Genomic DNA, 16,029 nt, shown 5'->3' on the forward strand with positions numbered 1-16,029 from the left:
TGCGTGCCTGGCACGACTGCCGTCCCACTGTCGCGTTCGCCATCCCCGTCATCGCGTGAGAGGGCTCGCGGATACCACGGTGCGATAGCGTCTAACACACCACCGAGCGTACTGTCCGACATCAGCCGCGATATGTCAAGTCAAATATGTCTAAAGTGGAACAGTTTCCTCAGCAATATCGCGACCAGCTTCGAGAGCCTGTGGGAGGAAGAGGGCCTGGTGGACGTGACCCTCGCCAGTGACGGACAGTGTCTTACGGCGCATAAAGTTATACTCTCGGCCAGCAGTCCCTTCTTCAAGAAGGTCTTCCAGGTGAGCTTGCTGCTCGTCGATAAACTTGGCACGAGTCATTCTTAAGATCTTTCCCGAGGTCTGTTCTTTCGTTTCCTAATTGTATCGAATGCGTGTTGTCGTGCCTCGACAAGACGATATGATAACGTATTTGACAGCTGTCATAGCCTTCAAGGTGTTCTCGTGTCGAGGTTAGAGATGATTGTCGGTTAGAGATCATTTTCGAGATAAATGGCATGATTATTGACTGTAACATGGTTATCAATTAGTTGGTTTAGTCCAAGCTTTTAATCATAACAATTTTCGTGCTTATCTCGATTTTTGTTGACAAATGACGATGTGTTTTTATGTTTCTATGTCTCAACAAATTGACAGATCACGTTTTATTCTGTAAATAAAGTGTGCGTGGATAGTCGATTTAAATCTGTTTTTTAGTATAAATATTTTCTCTTTATATATTTAACTTTAATATGAATTTTATTTATATTTCTTTTTTTTCACGTAAATTTTGTCAGTTGTGCTATGATCTTTATTGTGCATTTATGAATCTTAATTTGTCATATAAATACTAACAATATTAGAAGTAATATTAGTTATTTCTGAAATAATGCATTTGTAGACATAAAAAATTCTTTATAATAGATTATATAACAATTAATAAAAAATAAGTAAAAAAAAATTGTATGTAATTGTATAATTAAAAAATTTGAATAAGTAAGAATTTGTACACAATTAATTTATAATATGAACAGTAATATAATTTGAATAATAATATAATAATGAATATGAATATATATTTCGATAACTTTATCTTTTTGCTTTTTAGACAAACCCATGTCAACATCCTGTTATAATTCTTCAGGATGTACATTTTAGTGAATTGGAGGCACTACTTATATTTATATATAAAGGAGAGGTAAATATTGAGCAGAAGAATTTACCAGCACTCTTAAAAGCAGCAGAAACATTGCAAATTCGGGGTTTATCTGGTGGAGATATCTTTGCAAAGGAGTCCTATAAACGATTAGCTGAATTAGAACAGGCTGTAACTGAAGATGTACCACTGACTAAAGAAGAGACACCTAAAAAAAAACAAAAAGTTAGCAAACAAAATAATTCTATATTGGAGAAAGCCCTAACACCTAAAATACCGCAATCAGAGAATACAAATGAATCCGCAACCAGTGATCAAAGTGGGAAAGATGGAGAATACTTGTTGCCTGAAACATTACCAAATCCAGTATATCATCGTTTGGAGATGAAAGTTAGTTTAGAAAGTAGAAAATATGATAACAATGATTTATTGTATGTTCGATTACAATACAATACATTTAATCTAATGCATTTTAGATAGAACCATTGGAAATGGCAGTAGAGGACCTTCAAAAGCGTTCTCCATTAGATAAAGATCCAGCAGAAAGGTTAGATACAGGACAAGCAGATGGGAATCAAGGTTAGTGTCATGAAACATTCAGGTATTTTTTATATTATATTTACATATGTATTATGCAATCATAGATAAATAATTAAATATTTTATATAGAGAGAGACTATATTTTGTGTGTATGTGTGTTGGAAAATTGTGTATTAAACTGTTGAGTCTTCTTTGCATTTTCACTGCTATATTATTGCTGATGTATTTTTTATTTTTATAATAATTTAATATAAATGCAGTAAATTAGCAATTTGGAAATATATTTCATATATATATATATATATATATATATATATATGTACAGAATATTTGAATATTTTCTATAATTTTTCTAAAGTTATTGAAGATAATTCTTTAAAATTTAATCGAAAATTATTATTTATTATTCTATTTTTTCACGTTTAATGTTAAAAACTTTGTAAATCATATTTGTGCAATATTTGTACATAAAAAAAAGTTTTTCTTATATAGAATTGCGGTGTCATTAAGGAATATCTTTATCAAATTCGCGTCCAATAGTCAATTGAAAAAGATATGATTTATTTTCAGTAATTTATCGAATTTGTAACTCATTAGTAGTGTGCACTTATTATATGTTTTATCTTCATCAGCAATTGCATATCACATTAAATTCGATAAAAATACGCGTTATTGTTATTAATTTATATGCAAATTTTTCACTCGAAACAATAAGTTGCAATATAATGCAAAAGCAATATAATATTTTGCTTTTTCAAGATTCATTATATAATTGTTTTCATCATTATATACACAATTCATATTATCACATATACTCTCTACGTACAATTGTATACACTGATTCACATTTTTACGTATGTTTTGGCGGCTACTGTAGTATCAAAGCTTTTTCTTTGATACGGCAATTCGTAGCTTTTTCGAATCTTTAGTTCGCTTTCGTCATATATATTTTGTTTTGCTCGTTTTTTTTTTTTTTTTGGCGCGCCACGTTTTGTCTTTATTTGCTGTGCTATAACGTGAGAGAGATAAAGACAAAGATTGCGTGCACGAGTAAAGAGTACTTAATTGAAAAGACAATGAGAGCGACGTAATTAACGTAATAAATGGTAAACGTTTTCGTGATTCATTACATTGCAGCAAAAATATTTCATACTATTTTTTATACGCGTAATAATATATTCTGATTATCGTTATCTTGAAACATTGATTTGTAATAACTGTAACTGGTGCAAAAAATAGCAATTTGATTTCGCGAATATCTTTTTTCATTTTCGTCAAAGTTTATGGGAACGAAGTCGGTTTTTCGGCGTCATGTCTCGATTGACGGTGCATATAAGCGTATGTGCGTGAGCAGTGCATACGTGAGATGGAAGATGCGTGATCGGTCCTTCATTATAGTCTTTACACTCGCTCGCATTTTCTTTATTGTGTGCGCGTAATTCACGTGTGTGTCGGGGCAGCCCGTGTCTAAAGCGTGCTGTGCTGATGTGTGTGGCAGGGTCTGGGAACAGTCCTGCTGAAGACATTTCCGCTTTATCTGGCTTGTCCGGGCTAACTGGATTCTCAGACGTCAAGCCGCTGCTTTACTCGTATCAGCATCTACCTTATGCCGATCTCCTGCCGAGTCCGGATATAATCTCAACCTGGGCGTCATCTCGACCTATGGATCACCTGGCATGCGATCTCATGAAGATTCTTTTCACGCCGGAAGAGAGGATTCTCTGTAACGTCAACGGCAAAATGGGAAAACAACAATTCGACAGTAACAAGATACATTTAATCCGGGAGGTTCTGTTGCACTTCAGCGGTATAGCGCCTAACAGCATTGAATGGGAGGAGGCGTGGAAGAATTGCGTAACCAAAATTGACACTAGCAATAGGGGCCTGAAAAGGTATTTGTTTCAGAGGCGCTCGGTCTACACTCAATGACTAGGGCGTTTCAGGTCAGGGGTCAAACGGAAACGTTTCCACTGGCTGGAATAGGATCGTTCTTGTAAACCCGTCGCCCCGTTCGTCGTTCTCACGCGAATGTCGCGGGGTTCGTCCCTCGCTTGTTCCTCTTCGGTGTGAAGCTTTCGCGTAGCTTTACATTTAGAACGTTGTAAAAAAATTGATGTAAGTAGACATTAAGGTTCGTGTAGCCGTTATGGGGGAAGAAGAGACGGACGGTCAGCTGGCGTGATTAAAAATCATGGAGTTAACACGTGCAATAGGATCGGAGTGTAGGGATCCTTCGATCCGCGATTGATGATTCTAGGATTCTGTAGATTTCGGGGTGACAGGGTGATTAGACAAGAGCATTGTAGACGCGAGTTATTTATATACGCTTCAGGTTCGTCACTCGGCATGACGAACGATCGAATAATTCTAAGCCTTCCTCTTTCGTACTTTCATTCTAATATTTTTACTTTATCAAAAAGGATCTTTCGAGATACTTTGTTCGATCTCTCTCCTTGTCTCCCTTACTTTCGCACATCGCGTATTTAAAAAAAAATCTAGACGCTTCTCACAACGCTCACGAGCGAGATCAATCATCGAGTTGTCTGTGTATCTCTTTGTGTTTTTCCAGTACCTTGAATAACGTAACATTCCTTCATTTATTTGCGGTATATTCATGCGAGAATTCACTTTAACAGTAAAACGTTATGATATTAAAAAATTGACGTATCATGGAGACACGCGAGTCTCCCTTTCTCTCTTTCTCACACTCGAGTATACATATACACACACATTACGCACTCGCTCATACGCATTATCGATACACGGATAGGATGTGCGTGTATATAAACATTCGTTACGCGTCCATGTATACGATATATACACGGATGTGCACACGACTCACTTAGAGGTATATGTATGAAATATGTATATATAGATATATAAAGATACGTGTCGGCCATGTTGGTCACGCGCGTGCGTAAAGTAACGCTGCATGACCGCGGCAGCTCTATGTACACTTAAAGGAAGAGAAACTGTAGCTCTTACAAGAATAGTGATTTAAGACATGCTTGTAGAGTATTTAAATCACAGTAGAGGATCACTCATACACACATACAGAATGTGCGTTACGAACTATTAGGATATACGTTGCGAATCAATGTGCGATTTCTCATCGCGTGCGTCCTTTCCTCAAGATTCGCGCGAAAGTGTTCTTTGATCTCTGTTTACTTGTAAAGTCAAGTTGTTTTTATTGGTTGCGCGTGCGATACAGACGTTGATCAGTGGAATATATTTCGACAGCTTTGAGCCGGCTATTATTTAAATCGATATTATTGTAGACATGATAAACGACTGTCGCAAATAAACCTATTTTACATTTTTAATTGTCCCTTTATTTCCGATGTACCTATCATACTTCTTTATTTCATATGCCTACATGTAAAAAAATAGATACTATTCTTTACAATATTCAGAAGAGCGATAATTTTCTTAAGATTTTTTTTATAGAGAAACGTAAATATTTTCCATGCATTTTAACGCTACAAGCGTTACTTTAAATTAAATCAAAATTAGAAATTGTGTACAATTTTCATCCATAAAGAATTCAAATGATAGATTTAAATTTTTTACAGGATTATTGAAACCGATTGTGACAGTGATAGCCGAAGCTCGCAATACTTCTCCAGGTCCGCAAATGCACAAAAGAGATCCCCTCACAGTTGAGCAAAATTTGATCTGGAATCCGCTCAGAAAAATGTTAGAGCATCCGTCAGAATCATCGAATCGTCTTCGCGTCGAACATACGTTAGATCAACCAAAATCCTCGAATCTCTTTGTGAAACACAATCCAGGAGCTTCGCAGCCCGAGAATTTCTCCGAATCTTATGCTACAGATTTATCAGGCGAGACCATAAAAGGTGGACCGGCATATCCGCCGTTTCCCTGTCCCTTCTGCGATAGGGCATACACAAGTTGGGGCTTTCGCAGAAGACATATAAAAGCTGTTCACACCATCTCTCCATCTCTTAATTGCAAATGGTGTTTACAAGTAAGTTTCCAAAATTTCTCAATTTGCCGTAGAATACGAAATAAGCAAATTTAATTATATTTGCATTTATTTGATATTTTATTTTCATTTTATTGTCAGATTCTTCCGACACACGCGGCTTGGAGACGGCATGTGATAACGGCGCATAATCTATCGGCCAGTGACGCACATAATGGTCTCTTAATCCTAGAAGAAGCACACATGGTTCTCCAAATAGCACATCCTACTAGGTTGGATACCTTGGTTAATATTATTAAGCAGAGTTCCCAACAAAACTGTAGTCATAATAATGCACACACTCAACCGGAGAAAGATTAGGTAATTGCTATCAGAGTCAGTATTTACAATATCTAGAACTTGCCGTGTTATGACTTTAATTTTGTTCTAATTATTGACATTATTAATGAGATTATTAATGAATAACAATGAATAATATATAATCTACGTAAGAATCAATCTACCCAGATAGCCAACTGTGAGGTTGTTGTTTTGTTGCCAACAATTATTGACAATAATACAATTATTGGCAACATGACAGCAATATGATTAATTATATTAATCAATATAATTGTAATATGATTAATCATGCTTGGTTATTTGGGTATATGTGTTCAAGCAAAAGCAAATTTATCTTCTTACATTCAAAAATTATAAATGGTTCTAAATATATATAAAATGTATTTTTATTATATATATATATATATATATATAAATGTTATTTAAGATATTTTAATATATTTTGTTCATAATTATATATGTGAACAAAGACATATATTAATTTTTTATTATGCTGTTCTTGGCAACTCTATAAAAAATAGCAATTTAAATACTGTTTATTAAGATTGAATGCATAAAAATATGACAAAATAATATATATATATTTTCATATATATAAACTACTGTGATACATGTATAGGTAAATTATTATTATCTTTGTGTGAATTATTTCACACAATACTTACATATTTTTTCGTCTACATCCTGTGTGCTTATTATAAATGCATATAGTGCGCTAGATAACTTGAATTATTGATGTTAAGTTTTTATAATGAGATTGGATTTTAATTTTGAGTTATTGATAATGAAATATTGAAATGAGTATCAATAGAGGAATTTTCTGTTACAAAATAGAGGAATAAATATTCTTATATATGTATAAGTTATCGCCGTTATAAATAAGTCATCGCCATAATACTAATTACATTTGTATCTACCTAGCAATCATTGATATATTTAATCAATAATTTCGCAAAAATTTTTATCTCCATCGTTTATGGGCTTTGTTATAATATTGTAATATTAGAAATCGGCAATTTTCAAGCTTCAAGCTTGAATTCAAGATGTATGTATCTTAATATCTGATCAGTAGATAGAATTTAAAGTTTAGAAGAAATCAGTTGTATTGATAGTTTCCATTAAACTTTAGCGATCCTTTTTCCTTTTCAAATCATAACTCCAATAATTATAAGTATAGAAAGAAAGACATCGTTTGATTAAATACATAATTGATATTGATGCAACAGATCTCTCTTCGATGCTTTATAGCTCGATTACGTGGCCTTTGACGACAATACCTGGTGCAATCTCTGTAGTAATACTGGCGCTGTCTTTGGTACATTTCTCATTCCATTCGTCTTGCTTCGCATACGTCTCTGACATGAGAATCATCTCGTTCGGATTCCACTCTGGTGAATCTCGACTACCACCACTCCTGTTGGTGACATTTGAATCACATAAGTTTTCGTTATCGGGATGATCAAATTCTGGCATTGACGATAATGTGACGCTCTCATATACAGGATTGCGTTTCATCGAAGCACGCTGATGAGGAGTTTTCCGCAGCATTGCCTAAAATAGCAGTATTTTAAAGTTTATGGTACATTAATTATTTTAGAATATAAGTATATTAATTACTTAATTTTCAGTTCTCTTGTTATGCAATATTTTAATAATTTAAATCATGAATTAAAAAAGTTTCATAATGAGACCGATTTGTAAAATTAGCTTCAAATTGATAAGAAAAAAATAAGAATAATAATTTTATTTAGACCGCTAAATTTCTAATAAAGAAAAATTTGATTTCGATTAATTTTTTATACATTTTATATTCTGAAACTTGTTTCATTTATAAGTAAAACGGTATAAATATTGATTTATGAAAATAAATATATTTAAATATATAATAGTCTTTATAAACTTTTAATAGAGACTCGAAATAATTTTATTGCAGAAAAAACCATATTTTAATGATTATAAAAATGTTATACGTGTATTTATATAACTATAAAAAGAATAGAATGAGTAAAATCAATATATTTTACCTGAAAGTTAAACGGAGGTGCGTCATCGTTTTCATCATTGTTGTTTCTACGTCCAATCATTTCTAATTCCTTGATGGGATTTACACTAATGAAAGAGAAGAATTATGTTACAAAGAGAATTTATTAATTAAAATATTATTTATCTTAGCAATGATTATACCGAATATTATTGTTGATATTGCGTTTAAATCCATCCTCAAACTTCCAGCTTGTGTCTCTGTCCATGTTGTTTCTATTTCGAACATCTGATTCATAATTGTTGAAATTTCGCATTGTTGAGGGTTGATTGAATAGTGCTACTTTTTGTTCACAGCGTGCTGATCCAGCATTATCGATACTATTCTAAAAATGTAAATCTTTGTAAAATATACACATATAAGAATACAATTAAAATATATATTATAAGAATTCTAATCATGCGTAATCATATATTTTAATGTAAATTTTTTATACATAATACACTGGTGATCAAAATGATCGCAAATGTAATTTTATGCAAAATTTTATACATGATTTCAAATAAGCATAACTGTGTCATTTGCACCAAACTATATAATTTTTTGGAAACGTAACACGTCTTTACTTTTAAAGAGACGGCGGGAGGGAGAAAGGATAAATTCAGAATCTGACAAATGTTTGTTAAACTAAAGACTTCAAGTTTCAAAATAAAAAAAAATTTTAATATGATAATTTTTTGCCGAATTATGCTTATTTGAAATTTTACATGAAATTACATATGTGAGAATTTTATCGCCAGTATATTTTCGAAAAAATTGTCTAAATACAATATTTCTTTTAAGGCCATTGATCAAGGAAATAAAATTTTGAATTGTTAACAATTGCATGTGTTAAAAAATTCTTATTAAATTAAGCATTTGACATTATAAATAAATCTTTGACATTCAATGTGTTTTATATATTTGCTTGAATAAAAACATTTTGTTTAAGATTAAAAGTTAAAAAATAATGAAAAAATTTCACTGAAAGAAAAATCAATGTTCTTAAAAATGTTTTTTTAACTAGAGCTATACAACAATTACGGAATCAAGATATATTGCATACATATAAGAATAATATTTGTAAATTTACCGAGTAAGGAATGTGAGATTCAGAAGATTGTATGGTGTAATGTTTATTTGCAGTTTGAAAGCCAGAAATCCCGCTCTTGTGGCAAGTAGGATCTTCCAGTGGACACTGAATTGCAACATTAGGATCTCTGGTGAAGGGAGTGTTGATCAAACTTTGTTCTCCACCGATCGATGAACGATGAAGGAGCACGCGATGTGGTGAGTTTGTCGTTTGAACTTCTATATCTAAAAAATATACCATATTGAAAAAGAATTTTGTTTTTTTACATCTGCTGTCACTTTTAAATTTGCTTCGCTTTTGTATCTTAAAAAAGACATTCTATGCTCTCTATTTTTAAATGAATTATATGACAAATATTATCTCATATTATATATAATAACATTTTTATTAATTAAAAATAGCATCAAAATTAACAAATAATCCATATGAGAAGAATTAATATATAAAAAAAAGCGAATTCATACATTATTCAGTATAGATATATATATTACATACATTGTTCTTAAAATCTTAAAATTTTCTCTTTATTGAATATTGAGATACCTCTAGTGCTAACATGATTATTGGCCCAAGGAACAGTTTGCCTACGTAAGGGTGCATCCCAAGGCTCGTGCTCGTCGTCGCTCGTCGTGGATGTTACAGATCTGTGAAAGTGTTTTTAAAACATTGAATGCATTATGTGTATTTGCAATTGCGTGTTTTTAATTTACACATTTACGTTTACAGAAAAATTATTCGATATTTTACGTGTACCTTATAATCAATATTTAGATTGTTGCTATAGATAAAAGTAGAAATTTGAAAGATATTTTTTAGACAATTTACCCTGCACGTTTAGTGTTTATTTTCGATGGATCGTTCATATAGCTTGTATCGAAATATGATAGTTCTTCTTGCATATTAAAGGGTAGTTTGTAAACTTGAGGTGGTTTCATTTCACTGTAGGCATCTACTTTGTCGTTTGGATCGATTTTTTCAAGAGATACAAGTTCATTTTTCTCATCCAAAGCTGCCACTATTGCTTGATTGTATAGATGAACCTATCGATATGAATCAATATATATATATATATTATACTTGATATTTATTTATACATATATTCATGGTAAATTTTATTAAAAGTTCTTATTATATTATATGTAAAAATATATAGCAAGTTTTTTAATAGTATATAACGAAATATAAAATGTTACATTGTTAGTCAGACTCATTTATTTTTAAGCGCTTTGCTACAAAAATTGTTTACAGTTTCTATTTCTTGATAACGCAATTTCATCGTAATACCTGTTGTGAAAACTGCACGAGGTCTTGATAACGGGCTGCACGGTACCGTAGGAGGACTTGGAACATGCTCTTCGATCTCCACCTGCTGCAATAGAATTTGATAAAATCCTTCGTCTCTTGATCCATTTCTCCTTTCAGTAAAGGTCCCATTTCCTTTCTCACAATGTGCCCTCTGTATGCTAGTGGAATGAATATAATAATGAAGTTATAAAAGAGGAAAGAAAGGAGAGAGGAGAAATAGTTTATATAAATATTTTTTTACAAGTATTTAAACATTTTATAAATATGTGATTAAATTTAGAATGTCACATTGGACATATTTAAAAACATATTTCTTATTGTTAGTCACCTTTCTGTAGAATTACTGCCGCTTCATTCTCTGAGAGCGAGTCTTTTTTCTCGATTGACGCTTTTTTTTCTGAAATGATACAAGTTACGATTAATCGAACCGTTTAAAACTAAATATAGGTATACATTTATCGAAATTTAAATAATCGTATGATTTCCTTAATGGTGACTTTACATATTTACCAGTGTTCTTCTTCATACTGCTCATCTTTGAAACAATGTTTTTGCGTGCTAAAAAGGCACGCATCATACATTGTACTTTTATGATCTTTCTTACTTGTGTCTCGTACAATCGCGATAGATACTCTTCATTGTAGTACTTTAAAAAGACTTTAGTCTTGCCGATAACCCATCCTTCCATTTTTAATCTGATTAGAAGTAATCTGCAATTATCCTTCGTCATTTCGACTGTTTCGGCAAAATCAAAGGCCAGAAATTTATATCTGTAATTAGAAATAGTCGTCTTTACTTTTACATATAATAAAACGAATGTTTTTTCATTCAGCTTTATGTTAAAGGAAATATGTATGCATTTTGCTGTAGTTTGCTATATTTGATTCAAAACGCTACTTTTAAAATAATTAAATTACCTGCGAAGGAATTCTTGGAAAGGTATCCTATATGGATAACCACGTTGTCTGGCTTTTGCTGTGTCAAGTACTGCTAATGCTCTGATTTGCTGTCTGACAACTTCCCGATAAAAACCACAAGGAATATCCTCGAGGTCGGAACGTATGCATCTAACAAAATGCGTGCCATATCCCGCCCCTATTGCAAGATTTTTCAGAATTTCGAGACTCGTCGCTTTAAATGTCGATAAACACGTTCGCATTTTGCGAGACTGCGAATATTGCCCTCTAGATGTAGTATTGTATTTCTGTTGAATTAAAATAACAAGTAAGCTTAGTTTAGCTATGCTGCAAACTAAAAAAGTTTAATTTTTTTTCCTGAAAAAATTCTTCATCTTCAAATGTTACTAACGCGTTTAAATTAAAATTAAAATGTTTTGAAATACGAATAATGAAAAAAATATTGACTTTAAATTTATAAATATTGTTATTAAAATTAATATTGCAATATATTAAATATTTCTTTATCATCATATTTACGCGAAAAGTGGAAGATTCCTGCATAAGAGTACTCCATTTGTTTTTCAAGGTTTTTTTCGTCGCGAGACCAGATTCATGGGCGATCGTCAAACTGCCCGACTTGGTCAGTTTATTGGTGAACATTTGCTTGACTGCATCATATGAGGAACATCTCATCGTGTCGATCATCTCCGGCGGCACGAAGTCTCGGTTTTTCGCTGCGATTTCGCTGGCGTCGTATATCAATTTACCGGTATAATGTGCGACCGTGAACTCGTGCGAACTCACCGGTTTTACGTAAATGCCATGCTTATGTTCTTTAATTCTCTCGAAAATATACTGAGCGTCCTGCAATTGTCGCGAAGCATCATCGATAATATTCAGGAGACCATTCTCCTTGCTCATCAGCTGATCGACCGCTTCCTTGTTATCATAAAAGCGTAATCTTTGTGTGGGTATATTTTCCTCATCTTGCTCTTGCTGAAACCGCAGAGAAGAATACAGGTTTTTGCTCTTTTCTTTTGTATGTAATCGATTTCATTAGCATATTTATTTTATTTGATATATAGAGGTCAAAAAATTCGTAACTTCAATAATTTTCTTTACAAATTTTATAAATTTTCTATAGATTTATAGGTTTTAATAAATTAGCTATTTATTAATTTACAAAGAAATTTACCATTTCCCAAGCGAATATTCTTTGATTATAATAATATTGCATTTGCTCGTTCATTGTATTTACTAGCAGTTGTTCCAATCGATTTACTGAGAAACATTCAAACCCAAAGTAATCGAGGACACTGATAGAATATTTGTCGCCACTGAAAATTAAAATATAAATATTAGTGTAATGATAATATAATGTATATCTATCAATGTACAGAAAAAATTGAGAGAAAAAAAAAGTTATCGTTTTCATCTACTATACACTTTCATGTATGAAATTTTCGCATAACTTACTAAAGGCTGCGAGTTATTGAGAGTTTATCATTGATAATGTTGATTATCCAGTCTACCAAACGTTGATAAAGAGTATTTGCCATGACATCCCGTGCTTCTTTTGCCTCTTCGCAAGTATGTTTTCTACGCATGGCTGATCCCTTCATAATCAAGCAATAATTAATGAGAGCCCAAGTAAATTTTTTCGTGTCTAAGCCAAGGAGTTCGGCTACTGCAATTTGAAACAGTTAATCAGACTTTGCATTTGTCGGATAAGTATTTTATGATTTAATATATCAAACTAAATCTTTTATGAATGTCAATGGATTTAATTTTTTACCTCTGTTAGCAGCTTCATCGTTGTCCAATTCAGCCTCTCCGTTATTGCCCTCGATGAATCGAATCTCCCCGAGCATCAGAATAGCTGCGAGAATTTTCCAAATAATCTCGCAGTGCTCTTCCATATCCATAAATTTAAAATCTTCCATCAATTCCTCAAACTTAATCGCATTCTGCTCCGGATCGTTTCTCACTTTAAATGCTCGTTTCTTTTCAGTACTTTTGTCAGTTATTCTGAGATATCGAAGTCTTCTTCCATTTGGTAGGTAATAGTCTTTTAATTTTTCCGACGCATTGAGACCGTCATACAAATAGTAAAAAGCATGGAAGTTTGATTGATTTCTGGAATTGTATTTTCCTTATATGTATTTACACACATTTTTATTATCTTAAAAAATTAGAATTTTTACTATTTTTTATTTTATCAGATTTCTATTATATTAATATTAATTACACTAGAAAATTTATTTTACTATTTTTATCATTTTAGAATCAGCTACACTATTTCTGTGTATTGTAAGAAATTAACTGTAAAAAATTGTCTCTCTGTCAGCTCTTATGCGCCTACAATAATGACCCATTATACATAGGAATATAGAGTGCGACAGATTCTTTTCTTTATGCTTCGATAAAAGTGAAGATCGTGAAATAATTAAAGATTTTTAATTAAAAAACTAAAAGTTTGCGCGGAATATTATTGTTATAATAAAAATAATCTCGTCGAAGAATAGACTACCTGTCGCGAGTGGAAACACGCCACTTTTCCAATTGATATAGCCAAAATATCGCGCCTGAGGCTTTGCCAGTTGAACCAAAAGTCGTCTGTATTTGCAATATGCACCTGGTGGAATTAGCATTAAGCGGTGTCGCCGCATTGGTAAAAGCATGAATAATTTTTATAGCTCGTAACACTCTCATTCCAGTGTCCTGCAGACCCTAAAAAACATGCTTACATTATTCGTAATTGTATTTACGTACTGACTGTATGCGCGTTCTCTCTCTCTCTCTCTCTCTCTCTCTCTCTCTCTCTCTCTCTCTCTCTCTCTCTCTCTCAACTCACTTTTCCGAGAAACATAAGATGTTTCACTAGATGCAACATGTTTGTCGTTTTTCCAGAGTTGCTCTCACCAGCCAGCAAAATGTGTTGCGGTTCTTCGTTATGCATAACATCTTGAAACGCGCTGTCTGCTACAGAATAGATATGAGGGGCGTTATCCGATCGTGATTTGCATTGATATTTCATGTGATGCTGTAAATAAAATCGCGTTCAGATTTATGGTACAATTCATAATGTAAAATTATTGCAATCTAGCTTTTTTATAGCAATGTTTGCGAGTGAGATTTCAAATAAAATGCGGAGCAAGCAAAAAATAAAAAGATATATATATAGAATGAGATTTTGATTATAAACGCAGTTAAATTTGTACAAAATTCTTTATCAAGAGCGCAGATTACAGGGCGCAATCGATGATTTAGCATCAACAAGACTTACATGAGCACCGTAGATATCATGTTCTTCGTTTGGATTGAGTATCAATAAAACGTCGCCGACAAACGTGTGATATTGACCCCGTTCTAGTCTTTTACGAAGTTCATTCAGGATCACTTCCTCGGTTAAGGTCTCCAGTGCCGCTAAATCCTCCATGAGCATTTGTTCCGCTGGTTCATCCTTACGAGTCTGTCGAGCAAAATGTAGTTTTTACTTAATATGCATTGTAAATTTAACCACTCGTTTGTCTTGTGATTTATGCAAGTCGCTACCTTCAGAAAACCATCACGAACTATCGACTCTGCTTTTCTTTGTTCTCTACCCTTCTCGGAGACATCCATCACCAACGCTTTTATTTCTTGCGTCAGCTAAAAATCCATGTTGCATTTTGTATTACATTTTTGTTCATTGCAGGAAATTACATCGACTGATTAAATTATTTTAACTATTTATAGGCTCTAATACAAAAGTTCGAGCGATCTATCTAATGTGCTATTAAAATATAAAATCAACATCACATTTCAAAAGGTTTATTAAATTTTATCATTCTTTATAAATCATAAATGTTGATTATTATAATTTGTATTATTTTAATTGATCAATTAATTTTAAAGAATAAAGAAAGAAGTGTGTGCATTTTTTAAATTTTATATCGAAGACTGCGATTCATTTATATTCACGTGTTGTATTCTATTGCTGGTAATTCGTAGCTTGTATCGCACTAAAATATCATTATATTACCGTGTAGTCGTTCTCGGGTAGTTCCGACAGGAAGGGATGTTCGATGATCTCCACTATATACGGTCTGTTCTCGGGATTCTTTTCGAGGCATCTGAAACAAACGTATGAAACGTGATTCTCGCGTCGTTTCATTCGCAACGTATGTTCGTAATAAAGAGATTTTCATATCTGAGACTGATCACGTACTCCGAGATGAAGTCGTTGAGATTCTCCGACCAGTTGGCGGGTCGGTAGACGGTCGGCGGTGGATTCCGGACTATCTGAAAGAGAGCGCGCGTCGGATGCATGTCCTCGAAGGGTGCTTTGCCGTCAGCGAGCTCTATCGCCGTGATGCCGATCGCCCATACGTCGACCTTGTTATCATATCCGCTATTAGGCCCGTTGCCACCTTTGATGACTTCCGGCGCCATCCAGGATGGCGAACCTACGCAGGTGTGTCGTTTCTCGAGTTCGCTCTTCAATGTTCTGCAGAGCCCAAAATCGATCAATTTCACTTCGCCTTCCTTCGTTAGAACGATATTGCTACCACGGATGTCTCTATGGATTATATTGTGCTCGTGCAAGTGGATTAAAGCCTGAAATGAGAAAAGAAATATGACGTGTAATAGTTGGTTTTAGTAATCATTGTATATTTTATTTTACGAAACCGCGAAATTATATCATTGACAGGTATTCGAAAGACCATATAAATAAATGTT

At 33.2% G+C, this 16,029-nt stretch overlaps 2 protein-coding genes across 4 annotated transcripts in view; one reads left to right on the forward strand and one right to left on the reverse strand.

Annotated features, from left to right (window-relative positions):
* LOC140668068 (uncharacterized) lies at nucleotides 1–9,291 on the forward strand. Of its 3 annotated transcripts, XM_072896638.1 has the most exons (6): nucleotides 1–312; nucleotides 1,118–1,555; nucleotides 1,642–1,744; nucleotides 5,278–5,693; nucleotides 5,793–6,011; nucleotides 9,157–9,291. In XM_072896638.1, exons 1-5 carry the CDS (start codon nucleotides 133–135, stop codon nucleotides 6,009–6,011), a joined length of 1,356 nt encoding a protein of 451 aa, XP_072752739.1. In that variant the 5' UTR covers nucleotides 1–132; the 3' UTR covers nucleotides 9,157–9,291. The 3 variants fall into 3 exon arrangements, with proteins under 3 accessions (XP_072752739.1, XP_072752740.1, XP_072752741.1); XM_072896639.1 differs by lacking the exon at nucleotides 9,157–9,291 and having other exon boundaries at nucleotides 5,793–6,346; XM_072896640.1 differs by lacking the exons at nucleotides 5,278–5,693; nucleotides 5,793–6,011; nucleotides 9,157–9,291 and adding an exon at nucleotides 3,204–5,028.
* Nucleotides 6,509–16,029, reverse strand: part of Ninac (STKc_myosinIII_N_like and MYSc_Myo21 domain-containing protein ninaC) — a 22,679-nt gene continuing 13,158 nt past the window's right edge. Inside the window, exons 5-24 of the mRNA XM_072896634.1 lie at nucleotides 15,518–15,906; nucleotides 15,332–15,422; nucleotides 14,863–14,958; nucleotides 14,594–14,779; nucleotides 14,162–14,350; nucleotides 13,838–14,037; nucleotides 13,103–13,443; nucleotides 12,784–12,994; nucleotides 12,503–12,644; nucleotides 11,845–12,303; nucleotides 11,326–11,612; nucleotides 10,919–11,178; nucleotides 10,737–10,805; nucleotides 10,388–10,566; nucleotides 9,929–10,143; nucleotides 9,647–9,747; nucleotides 9,104–9,327; nucleotides 8,175–8,356; nucleotides 8,015–8,099; nucleotides 6,509–7,541 (exon numbers count right to left, since the gene is read on the reverse strand). Of these exons, the coding sequence (XP_072752735.1) occupies nucleotides 7,233–7,541; nucleotides 8,015–8,099; nucleotides 8,175–8,356; nucleotides 9,104–9,327; nucleotides 9,647–9,747; nucleotides 9,929–10,143; nucleotides 10,388–10,566; nucleotides 10,737–10,805; nucleotides 10,919–11,178; nucleotides 11,326–11,612; nucleotides 11,845–12,303; nucleotides 12,503–12,644; nucleotides 12,784–12,994; nucleotides 13,103–13,443; nucleotides 13,838–14,037; nucleotides 14,162–14,350; nucleotides 14,594–14,779; nucleotides 14,863–14,958; nucleotides 15,332–15,422; nucleotides 15,518–15,906 (4,215 nt within the window). The 3' untranslated portion in view covers nucleotides 6,509–7,232. The remainder of the gene's footprint in view (nucleotides 7,542–8,014; nucleotides 8,100–8,174; nucleotides 8,357–9,103; nucleotides 9,328–9,646; nucleotides 9,748–9,928; nucleotides 10,144–10,387; nucleotides 10,567–10,736; nucleotides 10,806–10,918; nucleotides 11,179–11,325; nucleotides 11,613–11,844; nucleotides 12,304–12,502; nucleotides 12,645–12,783; nucleotides 12,995–13,102; nucleotides 13,444–13,837; nucleotides 14,038–14,161; nucleotides 14,351–14,593; nucleotides 14,780–14,862; nucleotides 14,959–15,331; nucleotides 15,423–15,517; nucleotides 15,907–16,029) is intronic.

This window comes from Anoplolepis gracilipes, chromosome 7 (genome assembly GCF_047496725.1).
Source record: "Anoplolepis gracilipes chromosome 7, ASM4749672v1, whole genome shotgun sequence".
Taxonomy (NCBI): Eukaryota; Metazoa; Arthropoda; class Insecta; order Hymenoptera; family Formicidae; genus Anoplolepis; species Anoplolepis gracilipes.

Excerpts from the sequence above, each read along its gene's own strand:
- LOC140668068 (XM_072896638.1), top strand. The coding sequence starts at position 133 with ATGTCAAGTCAAATATGTCTAAAGTGGAACAGTTTCCTCAGCAATATC. Across the intron at positions 1,745-5,277 it reads ACAAGCAGATGGGAATCAAG|GATTATTGAAACCGATTGTG; the intron begins GTTAGTGTCATG and ends AATTTTTTACAG. Across the intron at positions 5,694-5,792 it reads ATTGCAAATGGTGTTTACAA|ATTCTTCCGACACACGCGGC; the intron begins GTAAGTTTCCAA and ends TTTTATTGTCAG.